The sequence below is a fragment of the Oryzias latipes genome, chromosome 15, assembly GCF_002234675.1.
Source record: "Oryzias latipes chromosome 15, ASM223467v1".
NCBI lineage: Eukaryota > Metazoa > Chordata > Actinopteri > Beloniformes > Adrianichthyidae > Oryzias > Oryzias latipes.
Genome location: NC_019873.2, coordinates 14,227,248 through 14,248,793, shown reverse-complemented (window position 1 = coordinate 14,248,793; position 21,546 = coordinate 14,227,248). Strand labels below are relative to the sequence as shown.

At 37.7% G+C, this 21,546-nt stretch overlaps 1 protein-coding gene across 2 annotated transcripts in view; it reads right to left on the bottom strand.

Moving 5' to 3' along the window:
- Positions 1-21,546, bottom strand: part of LOC101172355 (protein kinase C epsilon type) — an 86,579-nt gene that overhangs the window by 10,020 nt on the left and 55,013 nt on the right. For both annotated transcript variants that reach the window (XM_011484252.3, XM_011484251.3), the window contains one exon: positions 14,488-14,642. In XM_011484252.3, the coding sequence (XP_011482554.1) occupies positions 14,488-14,642 (155 nt within the window). The remainder of the gene's footprint in view (positions 1-14,487; positions 14,643-21,546) is intronic.

Here is a 21,546-nt window from a genome sequence, read left to right as displayed (position 1 = left end):
TGTGCCTTGCTAAAAGGCACATTAACATTGAAAAGAGGCGTTCATGTTCTGAGCCTCTTCTGCTGACGGATGGAACTGCCGATGGCCTGGCCCCCTGCTTGCATATCTACCCCTCCAGGCAACTCCTGGAACATTAATGCGGGCAGCGAGGCAGGAAAGTGGTCTACGAATTGAATGCATTAAATTGAGTTTAAATATCAGCTGACGTTAATCTTTGAGTAACACATCACCTGCAGAGGAATATCCAATTTTAAGTGGTTGCAGGTGTTCAGCAGAGATAATGGAATGGCATTACAAATGGAGAAGATAGAAAAGACAACAAGAACAAAAACCTTTTGATGAATTAAGAAAATAAAATTAAACCAAAAATCAAAATAATTTGACAGTAAATTCAACCAGTTTTTTGGCAGAATATTTGCACAACACAATTTCTTTTGCATTAAAACCTTCATTTTTTAACGTGCCATTATTCAGGTGGATTGCAAGTTTCCGAACTGAAAGAAGCGGAAACTAAAAAATTCCAATGAAAAAGATAAATGCGATAAACAGAAAGATTTCCAGTGACGTTACAAATTAAGGATAACGCTACAGCAGTTCTTTAAAGGCCAGCTAGTACAGTCTAAAATCACATTGGTTATAAAAGGATAATGCTGGATAGATTCAGCACCATCAGTCACCCTTAATGCACAGGAGATAGACCTGGAATTCATACCCATACCTGAACTTTTAGCACATTGATAACTGCATATGCAACTAAAACATCATGCAATTTTTTTCATGTTATCTGACGGTTATCTTAATTTTTTTTATAATAGTTTATTTATTTATTTTTACAGTACTTCTGCTTTGGCATTCATGCAGTGCTTATGGTTAGAGAGTGAGTGTGGCTTCCCAAAATACTAGTTTGAAATTGTGATGAAGTTTAGCATGTGATGTTTATGCAAATGTGAGCAATACTGGGAGGAAGGCAGGACTTTAACGCTATTTGTGGAGTGAAAATGTGAGTGCAACAAACCTTTGAACTGGTGCTTCCCAAAATAAAGCTAGTTGCACCTTGCAGACAGAATAAAATGTCAGTCTAGAGCTCCGGTCTCCAAGCTCCAAAGTGTGTACCTGATTTTTCAAATGGATCTTATACAAACCAGGTGTGACTATATGGGTAAATTTAATAAATACTCATTCTCACCTTGGGGGCCAGATGCCCAAACAAACACATCCGGCTCTCAGACCTTATTGCATCCAATCGTTTTATGGGCTTGTTCAACAAGCAATGTGCTGCTTAAATATATCAAAGCTAGGAGTGTAACGTATAATCAATTTAATAGATTCATCAATTTATATTCCTACAATCCAAATAGATGAATCTGTCTGAGGAAACTTCTTAATCAAATTAACTTATACCATTATAAAAACATTTCAAAATGAAAAAAAAATCAGTATTAGAAAATATAACTGGATTGAGATGTGGCAGTTTTATTTTAATATAACAGAACATGACCAAGTGCATCACAGCAGACAACAGGACAACACACATACGATACCTGCAAAAAATGATCAGTCCATCATTCCAGTCCAATGTGTGGAAACACTTTGAATTTATCCAGTGTGGTAGAATATTCTACAGTGTTAATTCTCTGTTTGTATTATTCTGATGAGGACCTAAAACAGTAGTCGGAACTTTATGAAACTAAAATATGAATGAAATTAATTCTTGTTTACTTGTTTGTTTGGACACATTTATTTACACTTTATTATCTTGGAAGAAATACAAGGAATCTGGAAGCTTCACCTGCACTGTTCAGTACCCAGATATTTAACTCTGAGTCACACTAGTTGAATTGAATAGGCTAAACATGTCCTGAATTGATCTAAGGTCAGTGAATCGGATCAAATCTGATCGTTCAAAATGAACCAATATAGACTCTGAATCGTATTGGCAACCATAAATTATGATATGAATTAAATCATTGTTAAAATGAGTCATTACGCACTTAATAAAAGCCCAAGAAAAAAGGTTTGATATTGAACTGTTTCAATCTTAAGGTGTACTACTCAGCAAGCATGACTGACAGGAAACATTCGGTCAAATCATCAAAACCACCAACAAATTATTTATGCATCTGAGCAAATGGAACTTTAGATGTTTGCAGTTCTGGATTTAACTCTGACAGGTAACATGGATACAGACCAAACAGTCTCTTAACCACCGTGAAAACTAAACACTCAGCAGGAAGGAACATTTTGAGGACATTCAGCCTTTAAAATATCTTCAGCTTAAATGTTGCTTAAAGAAACAATACAAATAGACTCAAACATATCTGCTGCACTGTCAGCAGCACACATATAACACACACAAAGCAATCAGGCTCGATTGAGAGCGTTTCCTGTGTTTCGTGGTAATCTTGAGTGATTTTTCCATTACGTCCTCAACGGTAGCCCCTGCGCTCTGTGACAGCTAACCTCTCCCCCTCTCTCTTAGCCCCATCCTTCCACCCCTTCGTCCCCTCTTCGGAGTGACCAAATGTTCCAGACACACATCTGTTCAAATACACAAACACACACAGACTGTTGCCTGTGGTATATTTATCTGCACAGGGTCACCACATGAGACAAGCATCGGGGTGGGAACATATTAAAATAAATAAACTGGAGGGTTCCATTTTTTAATCACGCCAGGAATGAACGAAGAAATTTAACAAATTAAAACAAACCATGAAGGACTGTATTATGAGTAAGTGCTGTAATGTTTAGGTTCTGCAGTTTAGACCATCAGTCTTATTGGTTTTTGCAGAATTCAAACTACTAGACATTCTCCAGAATCATTGTTGCTTTTCCCTAAAAAAAATGATATTCCCTGCACATCGGTGAAGAAACGTTTTATAAAGCCAATACCAAACCTTTAAAATAGTTCAAAGGTTTGTGAAAACTTCAAATAATGTACCTCTGTTTTATTATTTACTTATTTTTATAAGAAGATTTTTGTGATTTGTGTTTTTTTTAGTGCGTGAATTTGCCTATCAATGGGCTTTGGCCTTTTGGCGAGAATGAACAAATAAATAAATAAATTTAAGAGTCCAACAAATTTCCCAGCGTTGTCAAGTGAGGAAGGATTGTGCATCATACATTACATTGAAAGAAAGACAAACAAACACTGACTAACATACTGGCCATAATTTGAGCTCAATCTGAGGTTCATAAAAAAATATTTTGTTAGTTTTCTGGATGTTTTTTTTAATTTTATTTTATTTTTTACAGATTTTCTTTGTTAACAGAAGGATTAGAACAGACGCTGCTTTCATTATTTCTTCTAGTTCTTTAACTTCTACCTAAAGGTTCCATGATTTGACACCTAGACTTTCACAAAATTAACCAAAATATCACACAAATCAGGACAAATGACATTGTATTTTTGATCAAGTCAATGGCTGTGTCCGAATTACCGCCCTAACCCCTATATAGTGCACTATATAGTGCGGTCGCCATTTTGTAGTGCTGTCCGAATCTACAGTTCAAAAATCATGTGCACTAGAAATTTCCCAGAATTCTCTGCGAAAAACCAGTGTGGATCGATGCTCACTCGATCGGCGAATATTGCCCAGAATGCACTGCGTTCATACCAGAATGCATTGCGTGTGACCCACAATACACTGCGCTTGAATTATTCGAAGATGGCGGACGGTTGCGCGAGAAAGAGGACTTAAAAATTTAAGTATATTTAAAAGTATCAAGTATCTGTTGTAAAATATATTTGTAAATACGTAAGATGATGTGTTTAATATGTTTTATTCCTCAATCGACTATCTACATTGTTTGGAAGCTCATCAATTTCGGTAATGCTAAAGCTAACGCTAGCGCGAATTAGCGCCGAATGCTAAAAACAAACGCTGTTGATATTACATAAAAAAACGAGTGAGTTCTAACCGTAGTAATAAGTTATTAACACATTTTTTAAATGTGTTTATATATGTAGGGACTGAAGAGGATAAGGAAAATCTGATCCATCTGTGGTGGAGAAAGATAGCCTGTTTGTTATCAGGCAAGCTCGTGCCGGATGGGAGTGAGAGACACTTGATTAGATTTGTATTTATTTATCATAAACTGTAATCATTGTCATGTTGGGGTAAAGGTTGTTGTTGAAAGAGGAGAGGAGGAAAGAGCACGAAGGGACAATGAGTGACAGGAGAGTCTGTTAAGCTTACCTGAGTTTAAAATATTGTTCACAAAATGTAACGTCGTCGTTGTTTTTGCAATTTGTTTAATAAATGCAGTAACAAAAATGAATTATTTACATGCATTATTTAAATCTGAGCCATTTTTTAACAATCTCAAAAGAATTTTCATATAAATATCAAATGTACATATTTACATTTTCGTTTTATGTTAACATTTATTTTTATACATCTTAACAATAATCCTGGTCTTCTAGAGTCATGTGTGTCACAGTTGGAGCTGAAAGGAATGCAGAGATTTTTCTTCGCAGACGAACGCCACTTTACCCGTCCTACTGGTTCCTGCTGTGGCTCAACATCCGTGGCTCCCAGCAGTCCCCTTCGCTGATGCACAGATTGTGCAGAACTGAACTGCAGGCAATGATTTTCATTGCGAAGGTTGGTTTTACTTCCAGTGCCCCCAGAAATATTGCTCTCCTCCTCATATTCATAATGCCAAATGCTCTCTCCACCACAGAGCATGCCTTGGCGTGGTGCTGGTTGTAACGGGCCTCAACCACATTCCTCATGGGTTCAATGTAGGGTGTCAGCAGCGTGATGGGATGAAGAATGCAGGGATACCCACCATCACCCAAAAGGATCCTTCAGGTGGGTAATGTTTGATTTACATAAATTGGGCTTTTACGTAGAAGCTGTGAACTGTGGACTGATCCTTGATTCCCAACAAAAATATCTCTAAATTTGGCATTAGTCACGTACAGCCTGCAGTTGAATGGAATAAAAAAGCTTCCTGTTAAAATAACAAGCTGCATTTTCTTTTAGGGCCTTTATTCTTAAGTGGCAGCCATCGATACTCCCTACGACCTTTTGGAAGGTGGAAGACTCAGCGAGCTGCTAAAATCCAGAGGTGACTTATGGTAGTTCATTCCCACTGGGAAGCTGGGTGACCCTGCTCATCAGCTGGAGGATGCGGTCTGCCGTCCTGTGGACAACGTCGCTCACAGTGGACCGTGGCATGTCAAATGCCCTGGTTACCACACCGTAAGATGTGCCACACGCCAGCCAGAAAAGAAACACCAGGACCTCAGTCTCCTGTGTGCCCCCCCAGAGTGTGAGGAACCCAAAACTGCTCCACCAGATGCTTGATGGTCCTGCGGGTCAACCGATCTGCGGGTCTGCCGGTCTGGTCTTGTGTCGGACTGACCATCAGCGTGAAGGGCCACGACAGACACCTTTATGTTGGCAAAGCAGTAGAGACATGGAAGACCCTGTAAAATAGAAAAATAATTATTTCATTGAGAAAATTAAATCTGATTTTTTTGAATGTTTCATTTTATTCTGATGTCTTAAATTTTAGTTTATGACGTATTTATAAATGCTGGAAAATCTCGTGTTTTTTTTTTTTTTGGCTGGGTTTTTGGATTTTTATATAAATATTTAAAAATTAAGTATTTTTGTTTAAAACAAGTGATATGGTTTGACTCTGAATAAAAAATACTAAACTTTGATCTCACAAGTGTTTCATGTAGTTAGACTATACAGTTCATAGTCCAGTGTTGAAAAATAATGTTAAAAAGTCTTACCCAGCAGACTGTGTAACCTTGATCACAATTAGTAACAAATGCTTAAATTGAACTAATAAAAAAACTTTAAGTTTAACTCACAGGTGGTTCATGTCTGGTCAGGGGCATCCAGAGGGAAATCTTCTGAGACGTCTGCTTCTCCTCCTTGCTGTCCTGTGATGCTGCATATCTGCTCGTTTTTGGTTTGATCTCACGAAAAACGGTTGAATTATTGCCAGGAACACGGACAGATTCATATATAAAGCTATTTTCAGTAACGTAGAAGATAAAACTACAGAAAAAAAATGCTTCCTCGCAAGAGCCCGTAAATCGTTCAGCGGCACAAAAATAAATGTTGCCATGGACTAATGACTTGAGGGTTTATTTATCAACTAATACATAAAATCTACACCAATTTGTTTGTAATTTTATTATTTATAAATCAGCCACGTTTTCCATGATCAGAACACAGCAGATTCATAAATAGTCTTCATAAAATGTTTATATTTATTATATTTTTACTTTGACAAATGGGTGTCATTCTCGGCGTTAAATAGAAGTAGTTCCCCTCCAGACCAGGTGGTGGCGGTAATGCGCCACTTTGTTTTCGTGCCGAGCGCCATTTGAAAACACCCGAAAGAGAAAACTAGTGAGCACGGGTGTCCGAATTGCTTTTAAAATTCAGAGAACTATATAGAGAACTATATAGTGCCGCACTATATAGGGTTTTAGTAGTTAGGGGCTAGGGCGGTATAATTCGGACACAGCCAATGACTTTATCACTGGCTCTGATCCTGGTTCCAATCCAAGCCGGGTCCTTTCTTTGTGGAGTTTGCATGTTTTCCTCTTGCGTGCCTGGGCACTTCAGCTTCCTTTCATGGTCCAAAACATGCTTCATAGGTTGATTGATTACTCTAGATTCCCCTTAGGTGCACATGTGCATGTGTTCGGGTGAGTGATTGTGTGGCTGTGCGACAGACTGGCAACCAGTTCAGGGTGTGCCCTTCCTTAACCCAACAGTGGCCGGGAAAGCCTCTGGTAGCCCCGGGACCCCAAAAGGGATACAGTGGGCTAAAGAAATTGGATGGACTATATCTCTAAAATGTTTCCATATTAAATGCAAAATTGGTTAAAAAGTTGTTACTAATGGGATTTTTATCAATTCACAAAAACAGGTCTTTTGTAAAACACCTGCATGAAATGCACTACCTTAAATCAAAGTGTGAATTCACAATGTAACTTTTTATCTACTATGTGTTATCATCTTACACAGTTGTTTATTTTTAAAGACCAGCCCTCTGTTAACTTTGTTGTGATCAAAAGTTGCTCATAGAATGACACCCTCTTTGAAAGAATTAAAAATTTGCTTTGGTGATTTAAACTATTTGGGTAGAAGCCTTCATTAAACGTAAAATCCAAGTTCTTAAAACAATACAGGCATAAGTCCGCTATATGTATGACAAATAATTAAATGAATTCTTATGACAAAGTAATAAACCAATAAACTGAATGTAAAAAAAAATCTAATAGGTAATCGTGAGTAAAATATTAACCATATTTTGTAAAATTGTACTTTCTTCTAGTCTACCACACAGATTTGGTCTGATCCCAACCCAGTTTGAGAACTACACCCAACCCTCCAAACAACCGAACGACTGTGTGTGTGTTTGAACAGAAGCAAGGCCCCCACCAAACCAGTCTTAACCTGCTCTGTTAGCTGTTTCACCTCAAAACATCACCTCAGGCTACATTTAGCCCCTGAAAACCCAGCAAACCCTTGCTCCTGTCCTGCGTTTCTATGAGTGAACTAGCATGAGAAGCTTTGAGATGAGCATCAGAGAAGGGAGGGATGGCCAAAAGAAAAAGGGCGGAGAGAGAAAAGGGTTAGAGAAAGGAGAGTAAGGACAAAACATTCCAAAAAACATACTCAATTTTCCTCAGGACAACAACGCGAGCCAGGGACGAGACAAAAGTATCACAGGACAGAAAGCAAGGATCAGGTAGCTCGCCTGACTGAGCTGTCATGAATTAACACGCAGCATGTGTGTTTTCTCTGGCAGCCTCTGACAGAGTAATATTCACCATCAAAACAGCACGACTGAGAAAACACAGCTCAAGGTCCAAACCATTAATCTTTGTGCTGGAGAATGTCAGCTGCTGTCGGTCCATTTTAAACCTACAAACTGAAATGAATCCCTTCTAGAGTAGCACCAAATCGAGCCAACAGTGTCCAGAAAACACTCCACTGCAGGAAAACTCAGAGGGGAAAGCCTCTAACAGCGAGTGTTAGTATAAGACCACAGAATAAACCATAGCAAAGCTGTCACTCTTATGCTGGTCTGTCCTTGACATCTGCACCAACACTTACTGAAAATCAAGGTTTAGAGCAACCACCTGCCAAATGGTGAGTCAGCAATTTAATTCCGGGCCTGACAGTAGATTGTGTTTGGGCAAACATAGACATATACGATGGACAATTCCTGTGGTGCCATGACACATTAGTTTGTGTTGAGCTGCTTTCAGTTTTCTAGTTCTGCATTCATCGCCATCTTCACCGTTTACACGCCAAAAAACTATAAAAAATGTCAAAGAAGATATTAGTTATAGTGGCCAAATCTACCAGAATTGTCCTCACATATTCAGACTCCTCCCTGTTTGAGACTTAACAGAGTACAAACTTTGGGGTAGGTGATTCTTTGGCTTCGACACCGCTAAGTGCATAAAAAAAGTTTGTTTTAAATGCTTTACATTTTTTATAAATCACTGCATTTTTTTATTTATGGTTTTGAAACAGAGGCTGTTTCCCTCTTCAGGCCTAGAAATCTTGGACCAGACTGGCTAGACCTTCAAAAGCAGAACTGTGTAACAAAAAAGTAACATAAAAAAAAAAAACACAAAGCAAGGCTTGACACTCTTGGTTTTTGAGACATTGTGATATTAAATTTGATTCGTGCCAATTCAATTATAAAAAAACCCACATAAAACATGTCCTCACCAAATAAACTTTATAACTGCCCCCCTCCCTCCACCGACTTCTTATTAATAAAACCATTGTCACACCAGAGAGAGGAACAATGAGACGTGGTCAGCAGGCACCAGCAGGACTGGACCTGTGGCTCCGAGATCACGTATTCAAAACAACTACACAACAGGACAGACAGGCAAAAAAAAAAAAGTGTTGATTTGCATTTGATATTGGAAGGAAAATGTATTTGGTTTTATCCTGTTCTACTTTGATGCAAGACTGTTTATGATTCATGTTCTTTTTGTCATTTCAAAACCCTTTTTTTCTCCAAAAACTGCCTATTTCCCACCGTCCATGCCAAATCAGTGGCCATTCTGAATCCCTTTTGCAAACCTTTAACAATTTCCCGGTTGGCACAACTCAAAATCTTAAACACTTGAAACAGGTTTCTCTTTGATTCAGTGAGCTGAAACTGAACAACATCTTATGTGTCCATGAACAGCAGAATTCTTTTCTGGAAAATGAAAAGGGGCCAACTGTCTGTTACAAAAACTGCTCAGTCATCATTGCAGCACCAGTCTTATGAAAGAACTGATCAGCAAAAGACAGAAATGAAAGGAGCATCTTATTGCAGATTTCACTTCATCATCTTCTGCCGTACAACTTTCTTAAAAAAAAAGAAAACATTTTAATTTACAACTGTGGAACATTTTTGCTTTTCTCAACATGACTGGGTTATTTTTTTAAACAAAAAATATATGATCTTTTAATCCCAAATCTGCTGGAAATGTAACATAAAAAACATTTCATGCTGAATCACAAAGACAAAAAAAGAGTTATAACACATTTCCAAAACATTTTTTTTAGAGATGGAATTGAGCATACTCTATTGTTTTTGGCCATTCTTCGATTGCTAATTATAATCAGTTTTACTTTGTGTTCACCGCAAACTAAAAATAAAAAGAACACCAGTGTGGCGTACTGCAATCTGAAAATAAATAAATAAGACATCCTTTAATCTTCCGGCAATGGTCGGTTGGTCTGTGTTAAACTATAAAATGGTAAGTTTCTGATGTTACAACTTTAAATGGTTTAATTCATTTCTTGACAGCTCCAAGAACCCACAAGAAATCAGTTTAAGGAAAGACAAGACAAACTGAAGAACAAAGACAACTAGCAGAATGTAAGGAAACACAGGAAGGACACGCAGTGCAGAAGATAATTTACCATCTTTTGTCAGATGTCTCTTACCTTTCCTTTCTGGATTGACAACAATACCCCTATTTATCTCGCAGCTTTACACATGCTGCTCTGTGCAGGTTTAGCTGTCTTATTTTGTAAATTCATGGCTTTTGGGAGCATGCATATGGACGGTTATCATGCAGCCACGGCGAGTATATGCACAGCTGAGAGCACAGCACAAACTCAGCTCATTTCAATGCAAAACCTGTTTTGGTCAAATAACACACACACACACACACACAATATACACACACACAGTAACCTCCAAGCTCCATATACATGTATGTATGTATTACGGTACTTGTGAAGCCTGCTAAAACGACGCCACTACTTGATTGAAGTAAAGCATGAATTCAGTTAACAGTTCTGACATTCCTCTCATTGTTTTTGTTTACACCAATTCTACAACGGTGAAAGCTTATAAGGTCATGTTTTACCTTATAAAAAGAGGCGTGGCCAATGTAAGCAGCATGCAAGTATATGAGACCACAATGATGGTAGGGAACTGACTACAGCATGTTATAAACAACAATTCTGAATGTTTGTGGAAAATTCTTTTCTTTTTGATTTGAAAATGGATACATTTATGGGATGACTGAAGTACAGAGTAGAGCGGTCGACCTCTGATTGGAAGTTCACAGGTTCGGTTCCCGCCCTGCCCATGTGTCAAAGTGTCCTTGGACAAGACACTGAACCCCATATTGCTCCTGGTGGTCATAGGTCTGCGCCAATGTTCAGCAGCAGAGTGCGTGAATGGGTGAATGGGACTGTAAAGAGCTTTGGGCCTTCTGAGAAGGGAGTAAAGAGCTATACAAGTATAATACAAGTATACGCCATTTACCATTTTTACAATTAGAAATGACTGAAAATGTGATTTTAGCCTGAAAAACTGGAACACAATAGACTGATTTTGCATTTTGTAACTGAAGATGGAACCCAGGCCTTCTTAAAATGTCAGATTTGTTTTGAGCACTTGAACATTTACACACACCCCCCCCCCCCCCCCAGATGGAAAACCAAGTTGAGTTTGTAAAATAAGTAAAGATAAAGCACAGTTTTACAGTAACCACACAAACACCTAAAGGGCGTGGTGATGTTTTTTAAAAAAAAAGTAGAAATAAAAGAGACAGACTGATTTTTTTAGACAGAGTTACTATTTTTAAAGAGCAAATTATATTTTTGGTAACCTGACGATGTAACTAAAGGAAACATAACAAATACTGATAAAGCTTGGGATACCAACCTCTCCTTTGAAATGAAACCTGTTCTGTTGAGTACATAAACATTGTTCACAAAGAGGCTGCATGATAAGAAAGTAGAAGCACCTCATTAAACCTCACATTCATGTCAAGTAGAGGAAGAAAAAGAAGAAAAAAAACACATTTTTTGACCAAACAGTCCTGAATTTCCCTGCACCATCATCTATCACAATAGTGTTATACATGACATTGTGTGTAGCTATTGTGGGATCATATTTGTGTTTGCCGTTAGATGACAATGATATTATGTATGAAGGCCGATACAGACTGGAACAGGACATTGAGGTCATCACCCGCAGCGGTCGGACGCTGAGGACTTCTCAGGTCAAGAGTTTGACTTTTATAACTAACAAAAATATTTAGAAATCTGTTTCATTGTGGCTAAAATGGAAAAAAAAAAGCTAAAATCTACCATGAAGGCCCAACAACAAACATCATTTTGTGTAGAAATTAGCTTCTGTGTGAGTCGGTTCCCTGAAAGATTCAACCCAAAAAGATCTCAATGATTTGCCTTCTAAGTTTAGAACAGTTAGAAAACACACATCACATGGAGGATGTTTTGAAAATCATTCACATTCATTTGGTTGTGGCGAGTTTCAGCCTGATAACTGTTTGGATTTCCAAATATCACAGTGGAGTTAATCTAACAAATAAAACGCTTAAAGGCAGAAAGCTCTAAAATGCATACATCTCCTGCTTAAAGCCCCTTCTGCGGCATTAAATGATCTTAGACCTGAAACATATCAATTTTTAGTGGACAATGACAATACCACTTTTCTAAAAGCTTAAACATTTACATTATTACGCAAAAGTTAGAATACAACAACTAAAAAGTGAAAGTAGAGCTCATAATTTGACTGTTCCATGACACCAAGTCTTATGACTTTGAAGTGGTTTGGATTCCTTAGCTTCTGTTCCGTCGTCCTTGTTTCTTGTTAAAGAAGTGCTGGAACTGTGAATGTTGTAACATCACAGCAATTAAATTGGGTTCGATGGACCTACTGTTTTTCTCTATGACAAGGCACTTTGCATTTCCCTCTTACCAAACCACCTCTGGTGTTTCTGTAGATAACAGCCACAAAGCCACAAAAATAGGATTTCCTGGAAGATAAATTGGCCATTTTTTTTTCTTTGAGGGCAAAATAATCAGTGAACACATTCACTGTTTTTTTATGATTTCCTTTCACAAGAATAGAAATGGCAAGATTTTTGAAATTCAAAAGCTTACATTTGTAGTAAACAAATCCAACGATCACTAAAAGTAAAAAAAAAAAAAGCAGTTTTCTGCAAACCTTTGAGCAAAACCGTTTAGTTAATTGAAGTGATTTTAGCATGAACATTTAAATGGTAAGCAGTATAAAGCGCTTGGAAAGCTTCCCTTTCCATTGTGCATCAGGTCCCATCTCAAGGAGCATGCACTGAAACTTGAACAGCACCAACTGATCCCTTGTGCAGAGCACCGGTTTTTTGGGGGGGTTAAAAAGATGAAAAATCCATACCAGGTGCCTGCATCTCACCTGCTTCACCCTTACTTAACCCTTACATGTTGTTTAAGTGTTTGATACAACATATAGAAAAAAATGTGCATGTACATTTATGCCTAATCTCACTAACTCTTAGGACTATAAACATGAATTTTAATGAAAGGTGCAGGTACAAGTGTAAACCTAAGATACAGTTTTGAATTCAAACCATCATGGTGTGAAGATACAACTGCAATCACCAATTTACTCTTACAACATGGAAAATTGTGTCTCCACAACTGATGTATTACAAAAGAAGATGTCTGAACAAAACATGGCACATATGAAGGCTGCACATTAGCTTTTGTTTGGGTGAAGGAACTTTGCTCCTGAACACATCAAGTAGAGATCAATACAACAAACTACTGGTGAGTAGTACTAAAAAAATAATAAAATAAATAAAAATGTTATAGGTAGGGGGGGAAATCCACATCTCTTGATGCCTTTTAAAATAAATAAAAAAGCATGATGTCGTGTGAATAAAACAAAGGGAGAAAAAGCAGAACTAAGAAAGTTGAATGTATGAGTGGTCAAAAATTTAAAAGAGCACTGCATAACTACAGTCCACTTACTATTTTCCAACCTCAGATGAACACCAGATGACATATTAAACCCTGTGATTATTTATGTAACAAAAATAAAGCCAAATTCTGCATTAAGGCCAAACGACTGCAGTCTGCTTTTCTCTGTCCAACAGACATCATTCCAGAAGATTTGTGGTTTGTTCAAATACAATTTGCTGAAACATCGGGCTTGTTTTTAAAGAAAAACATTCTTATTCTTTTCCCTAAATTTGATCTACAGACCTCTTTGATGAATAGATTACCGGTATGTGCTGTTGTCACTCTGACCAAATACCGCCTTTACTGAAAACACTTTAAGACATAATTATTCTGAAAAGAAATTGATTTTATTTATTTCTTTATATACTTTAAGTGTTGAAACAAGTCTTTTGAAGACTACAAAGTTTTTCTATTTGCAATTATCATAGACCAGGGGTCTACACCTTTTAATGCTAAAAGAGCTATTTAGTTCAGTTTCTCACTAACCAATACGCAGCGAGAGCCACAAAGCCCCGCTTCACGTTTACAAAAATGCACTTTATTTATATCTTTGGGGACATAAACATACAAATATATTGATAAAATGTAGCTTTTAAATATTTCAAATATTTGAAATATAACTTTTTAATAATTTTTTACAATTAACAATTTAACTTCCTCTATTTTTGCCAGCAGCACATATAAGTTCCTTTCAAAATAAAATACACCTTGTGTCAAATAACATCTGCCTGTTGGAGCAGATTTACTTGAATTAAACATGCAAAGAATAAAATAAGCCCAATCAAACATGATTAGATGTATGGATGGATTGACAGTAAATTGAACGTCTTAAAATCATTTTGCTCAGTTATCTGACATGCTAAAAATCTAAACATAAGAAACATGAGAAAACTTTAATAGATAAATTACATTTCCTGTGTAGCTGCTAGCAGTTTTTTTTTTAAATGCTTAATGGTATAATTTTCAGGAAAATAATTTTATTTAGGAAAAAAGGTTGAATAAATTGTTAAAGCTGTTTGGCTAAAAGCAATAAGTTCAAGGCTGCTCCAGAGCTGCATGCAGCATCAGGTTGCAAACCCCTAAGATAGACAGACGTTTCCTTCCCAAAGTTCACAAGAAACACCTCTATAGGGGTTAAATGTAAAAAAGAAGGCCAAACTGTTTCAGACAGGATGGATGGGCAGGACAGCTGGACAGTGCTTACCTGTAAACAACTCCATGACGGTGCAAGAACATTAGAGCAGAGGTGACTTCAGCGGCGTAGAAACGAGACCGAGCCTCGTCAAACTTCCGCGATCGCTGTATCTGAAACATCAGGTCGCCTCCATTTACATATTCCATCACAAAGAACAAGCGGTCCTGCAGAGAGTGTTAAAAAAAAAAAGAGTCTATTGCAATGATGGCTTATGAACAATGAATTTGTGGAATGAATGGTTAGTCGGAGTCTGTAAATATAGTATAGCAAGAAAGTATTTTTATTAGGCTGATAATATTTATCTAAATAATTTTTCTCTCCATGTCAACACCATTTTTTGGAATAGGTTTCCTCTTTTGGCTGCATCAGATGAAACATGAATCATATGTTTTAAGGATTTTTGCGCACAAGAAGCTGTCTTCTCAGATCCACTTTAGTGTGGATTTGTTTCGTCTTCTGCTGAACTGTTTCCTGTCACAAACAGAAAACACCTACTGCAATACACAACGCCCTCCAAGCTCCATTCTCCAAAGAATCTCTGGAAGAAAACAGCCTGCTTCCTGAATTCCAGCTCACTTTCTTCATATAGGAAATTAGACTGTGTGTGTGTGTTTGTGAGTGTGTGTAAAGGGAGGCTGCGATAGAAACAGCAGCATATATAAGACACAAGGAGGAGTCTGTCAGACTCGCTACGTGAGTGTCGAAAGCACGCAGCGTTGCAGTGGAGGTGAGACATTGAAAACACAGACATGTGTGTATGCATAGGACATATATGTTTACACACATTGCGTTAGCATGTTTGACTCGATGGGTTTAGATTGCATGAACCCTTGTCTGAAAATAAAAGCCTAAGTCGTGCTTTTTTTTGTGTTGTAGTTTCCGTTTTCAGACGTATTCTTCCTTCCTCTCGGTCATTGACACACCATGGATCAGTTTCAATCATTTATAGCTTTTTCTGGGAATGAAATGTCTTCAAGTTCATGGTTTTCTGTTGGTCAACGTCAGGCCATTTGTTTTTTAAATGGTTTTTCTACGTTATTAAACTTAGTTCTATTCCAGGAGTGTTTGCCTCCTGTTTTTAGGTTCTCCGCAACCACAAGAAAAAACAACAGAAGTTTGTACAGCCCTATTAAAAAAGGTCCTGTTTTCACAAATCTCCACAATCTAATAGGAAAAAATGTGACTCTTTGGAAAAAATGGCTCCCACGGGGTGTCCAACTTCAGACCACCATTTCTTTTCCACACAATGCTGTCATTCCAGATTATCCCTGGTGGAGTACACCTGATCTGTTTAATTAGCAGCAGACAGAACAAGGATATCTGGAAAACAAGAAGGACAACATGACAACACCTGGAGTTGGAAACTTCTGCAAAGTTGTTTTTGGAGGGACTGCAATAATGCATTTCAGGGGCCCTAATGCAATAATGCATTTCAGGGCCTTAATGCAATAATGCATTTCAGGGGCCCTAATGCCACCACAAAATCCCAAAATGTGTCCCAAACTTAATTTAAACATTAGTTTTGTGTTTGTAAAGCTTTTTTCCAAATTTTCAAGGGTTTTTTAAAGCTTCCTTTATAAACATTTTTTTTTAAAATAAGCTTGTGTAAGTCTTCTGCAATTTTCACCACTTTTGAAAAGGACTGGCAACTGTCTAACTACTCATTATTTACAGCATCCATACAATAACTCCTGTTTCCACCAACTCTTCTCCTGTATGGGCTGTATTGGCTTATTGAAGGTAATGTGAGTCCAAATGTACTCAAGAGGCAGCACAAATTTGTGTGAGTACATTTTAGAGAGGCGCATACTTTGGAAACGATGGGTCTGCATTTTAACCTTTTAGAAAAAATAAACATTTTATCTACATCTGGGTTACATTGAAGCACTTTTATACAAAAAAAAAGAAAAAAAGAGGAAGAAAATAAGTTGCAATTAGCTACTAAAATGTGCAGTTCAATAGATAAAATCAATGAGATCAAAAGTACCAAATTTTGACAACAACAACAACATTTTACTCATGACCCAGTGTCTGAAGTGGGAAAAGCCCTAAAATATCTGGTTGGATTAATGATTTAAAAAAAAGTCCAGCAGAAAATAAACAAACACAAAAAAATGTCAAGCAAAGCACAGATAAACAATGTAACTAAAACACAGTATTAAAGTAGCAGTGAAATGCGTCTTTATTTTGGAAAAACCATCAGTAGATTTGTGAAACATGACCCAAACAAAAGGGACGCTTTGAGAAATCTCTGCAGGTTCTGACTAATCAGGTACGGGTGGCTGATTTCACTGCATTCCTCTCAGTATTTTTTAAGATGACCTCAGACTCTTGTCTTCCCTTTGGTATCAGTTGAAAAGGGGCCTCAGAATGAAATGTTACATAACTGTCCAATGGTCCACCTCACAGGGATTTTTTTTCTCTCCACTCGTCTTGTAAGCGACTTTAAACAGGATGCTGAAATAGTTTGTTTAAATGTACCCAAAGTCCTGGCTGGCCCCACCCAATCAAACATGAATAAACATTTCCTGACTGTAATTACAAATGTACAGATACAGGCTTCCCACTGCCAGCACACACTCATTGTGTACACACACACATCCACCCTCCCACACACACAGTGTCCTGGTTCTATAGGCATGCAGCCAAGTGATCTGCAACCAAAGGCAGACACCAACTGCTGGATCTGATGATTATCTGACAGTTATGTGTGCATGTCTCTAATGTCTCTGTGCTGCCTGGCTGCAATGTATGTATGCCAAGTCTGTGCTTGCAACTTACATAAGCTGAAGACATTAACTCATACTGTTTACTGTTGCAAATACTTGTGAACATGGCCAAAATTAAAACAAAAACACCAATGTATCATTGGCAAAAAGCTCCAACTCTTCAGTGATGCAATCAACCCACATTGTGTGCAAAAGCCACACATTTTCTACATAGAAGACTTCACCTTTCCAAGCAAGAATCAACATGTGTCTAGCAACCGTTAAAAAAGGCTTGATGCAAAGACCCAGGACTTAATCAAAAGGCAAGAGGCTTTTTTAACGTCTAAAAATTGTACAATTCAGGTCTTAAGGACAGAACACAACCTCGGAAAATTCCCAACCCTTTGAATCTTCTAAGTGTGTTAGCTTGTCTAAAACAGGATTGATTTTGCACTAGTTTTAGCACACTAGTGGATTTGTGTAGAATGGTCAATAAAGTGTGTAGTAAGGGGTTTTACAGCCTTAGAACATCTGTAATTCTACCTTGCAGATTTCACCTATTGCAGGTTATTTATGGAATGTATCCACTGTAGTAATGTGCTTATTCTGCTTGATGCAAAGTCAGTACCAAAAAAAATGGGTTTTTCCTAAATCAAAATGACTCCTGGAGGACAAAAACGTCATGTGACTAAAGTCTTTCTGAATCAATCTGAAGATGTTCATGAGACCATAAGCAATTTTTATGGGGAGGGGGGGTATAAATATGGCATAAAATATGTAAAGAAAAAAAGAAAAAGAAAAAAAATAGTTGTTTTTATGTTTGTTGTTGCCTCTAAAGGTCATCAACTGCTTATAAAAACCACAATAACTCAATTTTAATCAGTCAAAACTTTCATAACAAACACAAAAAAGTGTTTGAATTTTTCTCAATGCAAAGAAACAAAACCCCAAAAAAAGGGAATTGTTGCCCTATTTTCTTTGGACCATTATGAGCCATTACCATTTGGCTGTTAGCCATTACCGCACAGAGGCAACCAGCAGAAATGCATTCCACTCAACACAGCAATGTTGTTTGTACTTTATTTCACATCCTTTCAAGTAGAGTCCCTGTTTTAATGATGCAGCAAAGATTCTTTAAGAGTTTACAAGCTATTTTTTGCCTCTTAGTTTAAATGTTTGACTTATTTTTTTAAAAAAAAGGCTAAGGAAAAACAAATTTATAAATATAACAATGTTTGGCATTGCAAAGCCCCAAAAAGTTGTTTTGTTATAAAACTGACAAAACATACTATGATTTATTAGTTATTTATTATTTTCTTCTCCTTATTATTAAGTGGAAGAAAAAAAGAGAGGCACAACCCCCCAGGGCGCCCCCTCCCTTCTTTCTTCTTCCACTTTTCCATCCGGTTCAACAAAAAAAAGGATACAAATGTAATCAATATATATATAAAGTTTAGCCTAAATTACAAAGGGGGTTTAGTCAAATACACACCTTGTGTGTCAGAGGATCCAACCCCCTCCCCAGTAACAGTAAAATATGTCCAACACAAGAGGCCTTCAGCTCCCATCTGTGTGCTCAGCTGTTGGACAGAACAAGTTATTAAAATATTAAAATAAAAAACATATATATAGCAGGCTAAACAAAGAATATGGTAAGTTGAGTGTATATTAAAATTAAAGTTAAAGTCCCATTAGGTGTCACACTCCTAGGATTGTGTGAAATGTATTCTCCCCATTTGTCCCATCCCCTTGGGGAGCAGTGAGCTGCAGACATATCTGCACTCGGGAACCATTTGTTGGTTTAACAAGTGTACAGTTCACACACAACTTTCTACCTTTTTTTTCTTGTTTGACTGTATTTAAACTGGCCCTTTGTGAATGAGCAGAGAAAAGAGGCTGGCCAGTGGCTGGTCTAATTTTAGGCAATAAAGGATGTGTGTGAACAGTTTTTACATCTCTTAGCAACAGAATGACTCAGATGACACTGCTCATTCACGTGTGTGTTTGTGTGCATGTGCTCTATGTACGTGCTAAATGAGAGGACAGACTGGCGGACAGGACTTACACTGTTAGCACCGTAAGCAAGATGAAGGGATAAGAGCACAATGGTAAATATGCAGTAAACAAAGACATTGAAAATTTACCTTCGGCACAATCAGATGAAATTGTACATTATGTTTTATTCAGTTGAAAGGAGCAGGAAACTGCTCAAAAAAAAAATCTACGGAACCCTGCAGGTCCATGGCTGAGTGATCTGGAGGCTGGACTCTTTCCTGCATTTGAATCAAAATTGTATCTATCTTTTAAAATCTTTTAATAGTTTATTAGTGGAACACTAAAAAACATTTCCTCACTTTAAACAAACCCATCTTTAAGTTAAAGGCACAAGGACGTAAAGAACTGTCCCAGCCTGGCAACCAAGTGTGTGCAGTTACAAAAACATAGCAGCAAGACTTATTTAAGCAAAAGCAGTTGAGAAGATGTTTTAAATTAGAGTCTCATTGGAAATTAATCAACTTAAGGGAAGCTTCATGAAAGATAGACAGAATAAGTCTGTTTAGTTCATGGTTTATCCTGTATTTATTTATTGTTCTCTTTTGTACGTGCGTTTTTTTCCAGCTCAGTGTGTTCATTTGCAGTCAAATGTCCTGTTGACATTTCACCCATATGATTATTCCATTTCATCTAAACCTAGCATATAAGACTAACATGGATGTTCATGTTAGTCTCCCACCTCACTTCCATGTTAGACAAATAAACAGATTGAACACAAGAGGATAACAGTGAGAGGACAACAGTCACACTGTCACCTGTTAAAGTATTTAGCCCCGTCTTAACTGTTTCAAATGGAAGTCTTTCCCGGAGCCCATCCCAGCTGTTTTTGGGCAAAGGCGCGGTAAACCGTGGACAGGCACCCAAACCGTTTGAGAACACACAAACACTGCCACACACACACATGAACAATTTAGAAAAAACAATTAACCTATGAAGAAAGTCAGGCTGTGGGAGGAAGCTCCATGAGAAAAAGAGCACAAATCTTGCTGTACAACAGGGTCATTTCAATTTCTTTATACCATTTTGTTCAAAAGGAGAACAAAATGGTATAAAGAACATCAGTGGGGGACCTTTCTGTGTGGAGTTTGCATGTTCTCCCCGCGCATGCGTGAGTTTTCTCTGGGGACTCCGGCTTCCTCCCGCCGTCATAGGGTCATACATTAATTGGTCACTCTTGGTCTGTGTATGGGTGTGTGATTTGTGACTGGCGACCTGTCCAGGATGTCCCCTGCCTTTGCCCACAAGTGGCCGGGATAGGCTCCAGCAGCCCCAAAGCAGGTTCAGAAGATGAATGAATGGGTGCTAATAATTTACATATCAGAAAATCAAATTAGCTCCATACAATACAATATTACCCTCTGTTAATCAATAAAAATAATGATCAGATTCTTCCAAAGCCTTAAAATTAGGCGTGAAACATTTCCCATTTATCTAAAAGCCACTTTGGTGGCATTTTGACAGGAGAAAATGCACAAGCTGTGTGTGGATTAATGTGGCTTGAACACTTTTGGACTCAATACCAGTTCAATACAACTGCAAACATATGAAGAAAACTATGTTCTGTGTGAAACGTTTAGTTTTTTTATCAACCTATGACAATAGGAGTTCGGTTGACCTATTTTTATCACTTTTCATTAAACACTTGACACTGTTCCTCTTACTTCAATGCAGCATGCTAAAAAAATTGAAATTGAGCTGCAAAGTTTATATACTGGTCAAATAAGGAAGAAACAATGGAAATGGTCACATTTAAAGAAAATTTTCAACTTGTTGTTGAAAACAAGACTACAAATGTTCAGAAAGTCCCAAAAAACCCATCTGGATGGTCTCTCGGTCTCATTAGCTACCTCTCAGTCTTACAACTGTTCGTCTTCCTTTGTGGCTCACTCTGTCTCTGTGTCCTAAACACAAAAAGAACAAAGCTTCATTAAAGCACCTGCCAGGGTTCTGGTCTTCTCTTCTCCCTGTGATGTTCATCAATTACAGTTCATTGGAAACGCTCACTCTACCCTGTTCTGCTTGTTGATACTCATTGTTTTCCCCAGTCTTAACAAATACTGACTAACTGGTTATCAAACAGAAAAACTGCACAGAACTAGTCTTTCCTAATCTGTCATCATTCCCACTTTCCTTTCCTTTCACCGGTCGTCTTCCCGTTTATTAATTTCTTTTTTTCCCCTCCAATTTCCCTGCTCGGCCTCAGAGTGCGCAGCAGAATGAGGCCCGGTGTTGCTGTTGTATAATGTTATTTACATTTCTGTGTGGTAATTAGGCCGATAGGGGAACCGCCGCGATCCCACAGTCG